This window comes from Manacus vitellinus, unplaced genomic scaffold, assembly GCF_001715985.3.
Source record: "Manacus vitellinus isolate BGI_N305 unplaced genomic scaffold, ASM171598v3 scaffold_12_pilon, whole genome shotgun sequence".
Taxonomy (NCBI): Eukaryota; Metazoa; Chordata; class Aves; order Passeriformes; family Pipridae; genus Manacus; species Manacus vitellinus.
Window position 1 is genome coordinate 17,994,617 of NW_021938949.1, and position 3,347 is coordinate 17,997,963.

Below are 3,347 nucleotides of genomic sequence, written 5' to 3' on the forward strand. Positions count from 1 at the left end.
AGGCTGGAGAGCAGTGGGGAGGTGCCAACTGGTGCCCACCGGCCGTGGCCAGGCTGGTAGGAAGTGCCAGGCTGGAGCAGTGCCCTGCAGGGTAGGCACCAATGCAAGAGCACAGTGCAGGTGACAGTGACAGGTGACAGGGCGCTGGGCTGGGGCTCCCCGCGGGACCCTGGGGGCTGCACAGCCCCGTGCACGGCTGGTCCCACAGTCGGGGTCCCCTTCACTGTCCCTCCAGAGGCTGTGGCTGCCTGGGAGGGGGCTGGGGTGGGCTCAGCCCCTCGTTTTGTTTGGGAAAACAACAGCCTTTTTGGAAATAAAGCTTGAGACACGGCGGCCGGTTGCTGGCAGGGGTTTATTTGGTGCTGTGGAGGGGTGCCATGCCTGTGCCAGGGTGCTGTGTTCCCCCAGGACTGGATGTGTGCAGTGAGGGATGGCTGGATCGCTGATCCTGGGATGGGGAGATGAGGTCCTGGGATGGGGCAGCGAGGGCTGGGGGGCAGCTGGGCAGGGCAGGTAGGATGGCGCTGACTGTGCGGGATCAGCCCAGCACTGGGGTGGTGCCCCCACCCACAGCAGCAGCACTGGGCTCCCCTCCCTGCCAGCCATCATCATCATCCTCCAGCCCCTCGGCCCCTGGCACAGCAGACGCCTCTGCTCCCAGCAGGGCAATGTAGTGGGAGCTGCAGTAGACGGGCGCCTTGTTGGGGCTGGAGTAGACCTGCTCGGGCCGCAGGGAGGCAAAGGGGTTGCTGGCGTAGCCCACGATGTGTGTCTCGAGCTCCACGAGGATCTGCAGGGAGGCCTTCAGCTCCTGCTCGCTGTGGGAGAGTGGAGGACAGGCCTGTCAGCGGGCAGCTGTGCCGGTTCAGGGGCCGTGGGGCTGTGGGGCTGCGCTCACCTGTACACAGTGAAGAGCACGGGCAGGCCATAGTCCCGCAGCAGCAGCAGGGTGGGCAGCCACCCCGCCAGCAGGTCTGGGCAGGCATGGAAACCTGTGGGGTCACAGCAGTGAGAGCTCCACCCCCCTCCCATCCCACCCCAGCCCCACAGCTGTGTCCCCCTGTCCCCACAGAAGGCAGAGGTGAACTCGAGGCTGCGCTGCCTCCAGGAGCTGAGGCAGGTGGAGGAGAGGTACATGGAGATCCTTGAGTCCATCTGCCAGGTGGGGACATGGTGGGACACGGGGGACATGGGAAGCATCTGGGAACATGGGGAGACAGATGTGTGGAGCTGGGGAAAGCCATCTCCAACTGCACCCACTCCATGCTAGGGACCCCAGGGCACATGGTGGTACTGGTGATAATGTTTGGAAACCCTCAGCAAAGTGAGGTCTGGCTCCCCACCAGCACAGGGGGCACTCCAAACTCTGGGTCCTGTGCTGAGCACAGCACCAAGCACTGGCAGGGACCCCTCTGACCAGCAGGTGGGTGACACAGGCAGGACAATGAGTGCCTGGTGGGGGACGAGGCAGCCACATCCCAGGGGATCACTGCAGCTGCCCACTGTACCTCGCTGCAAAGCCCTGGGCATGTCCCATGCCACCTGCAGGCTCAGCCCCAGGTGCTTCAGGGTGCTCAGGGTGGTTCCCGAGTCTCTACCCTGTGCCCTGTGGGGATGTTCTGCTCCCAGGTGTGAGGGTCCAGCCTCTTCACAGCACAGGCACTCACCTGGGTGAAATCCCACCACCAGGTCAGGACGGGCAGCCAGCTTGGTCTCCACGTGGCTTTCCCAGAAGTCGTGGTAGAGCCCCTTGTAGCTGCTGAGATAGACCCTTCCCCGGGGCGCTGGCGTGGCCAGGGGTGGCCTCATGATGGGTCCGTCCACCACGTCCACACCCACCATCACCATCTCCACGCCCTGGTGCCCCGGAAACATCCGTGTCAGCTCGTCGTAGTCCGTCGGCCGGGTATTGAGGGTCTCCACGTGGGAGGCCCCCACCACGTGCACGGTGAGGGGCTTGGCAAGGGGGTCGATGCCGAAAAGCCGCAGCCCCAGGCCGATGGTGAGCGGCCGTGAGTGGAAGTCGGTGACCAGGCGCCGGATGGACTGGCGCAGCTCCCCGTCCTCCGGCCGGGGCTTCCCAGCGTTAGCCCAGAGCAGGGTCATGTACCGCCCGGCCACGATGGCACCCAGCTTCTCCTCCAGCTGCTCCTGCATGGAGAACCAGTCCTCCCAGCCCTTCACATCCCGGGCAGGTTTTGTCCAGGTCTCCGTGGGGAAGGGGATGTCTCCTGGAGGTAGGGAGAAGGCTGGAGGGCGCAGTGGTGGTCCCACAGCTCAGGCTGCCCATCCCACCTGTGCTGTAGGAGTGCTAGAGGAGAGGGGCTGGGGGAGGGACCCTGCATCCCACCATGGGACCTGTGCAGCCCGGGATGGGGGTCAGGCAGGCTGGGGGGGATGTGTCCAACCTGTGAAGACGAGCCACTCCACCAACCGATCCAGGGCCACCAGCTTCAGCTTCTTGCAGAACTTCTTGTGCAGCGGCCAGTTGGCACGCTGGCATGCCACGCCACAGTAGTACACGTTTTGGCACCTGGGCAGACAGGCAGCAAGCCCAGCCATGGGGAAGGGGGCAGGATCTGTCCTGCTGAGCCTGGCTCACCCCCTCCCAGGGCTGCGTCACTGCTTTGGGGGTGCCCTCGGGTTGAAGGTGGGTGCTGGGGCCAGACACCCCTCACTGCACTCCAGCCACTGGGCTGGAAGTGAGGGATGGATCCATCCCTGTGCCATCAGACCATCCCTTCCATACCTCTTGCAACGTCGGAGGCTTTTGGGGTCAGGGAGGGCATCAGGGAGCTTCTTGCATTCAGCACAAAACTTGAAGGTGTCCTCCATCTTCTGGAACATGTCAAAGTAGGTCCGGATGCCGAAATCATTGCCACTCTTCCTCCCATCCATGGCAGACCTGCACATGTTGGGGGGTGAGCAGGATCCAGCCCACTGCAACCACAGTGGGGCTGATGTCCTGCCTCCGAGCCTGCCAGGATTTTTATCTCCAGCCAGGAGCATCCTGGTCTGGGTGGGGATGGGGAGCTGGGATCCCTGGAGGGGTGCACCCAGGAGCCCATCAGAGCCCACATATAGGCTGGGCCAGGAGGATGGGGTGAGCCAGGAGAGACACACCAGCTGTGGGGGGACACATGGGATGGCCTGGCCGGGGTGAGGTGGGGAACATGCACCCATGAGTGCTCACTCACTTGTAGTCCTCGTAGCTCTCCATGTTGAGCTTCTTTAGGATGACGTGGGACAGCCCCGGCACGTTGCGGTCCATGGCCTGGAAGCCCAGCGAGTCCACGTCCGGAGCCCTCGCCGCCCGCTCCTCCACGACCTTCTTGGGGCGGCCGGCT

General features: G+C 64.1%; 1 protein-coding gene across 1 annotated transcript; it reads right to left on the reverse strand.

The window, feature by feature from the left end:
- Positions 1–538: 538 nt before the first annotated feature.
- On the reverse strand, positions 539–3,332 carry MSS51 (MSS51 mitochondrial translational activator). The gene is made up of 6 exons (XM_018067543.3): positions 3,198–3,332; positions 2,750–2,905; positions 2,409–2,533; positions 1,668–2,231; positions 899–992; positions 539–818 (listed from the first exon to the last, which is right to left on the reverse strand). The coding sequence occupies exons 1-6, from the start codon at positions 3,269–3,271 to the stop codon at positions 539–541; spliced, it is 1,293 nt and encodes a 430-aa protein (XP_017923032.2). The 5' UTR covers positions 3,272–3,332.
- Between the last annotated feature and the right edge of the window lie 15 nt (positions 3,333–3,347).

Bases quoted from the DNA above. Each gene is read 5' to 3' on its own strand.
- MSS51 (XM_018067543.3), bottom strand. From the start codon at position 3,271: ATGGACCGCAACGTGCCGGGGCTGTCCCACGTCATCCTAAAGAAGCTC. The intron at 2,906-3,197 runs GTGAGTGAGCAC...CAACATGTGCAG, and splicing joins GAGAGCTACGAGGACTACAA to GTCTGCCATGGATGGGAGGA. The intron at 993-1,667 runs GTGAGTGCCTGT...GTGACCCCACAG, and splicing joins GGTGGTGGGATTTCACCCAG to GTTTCCATGCCTGCCCAGAC.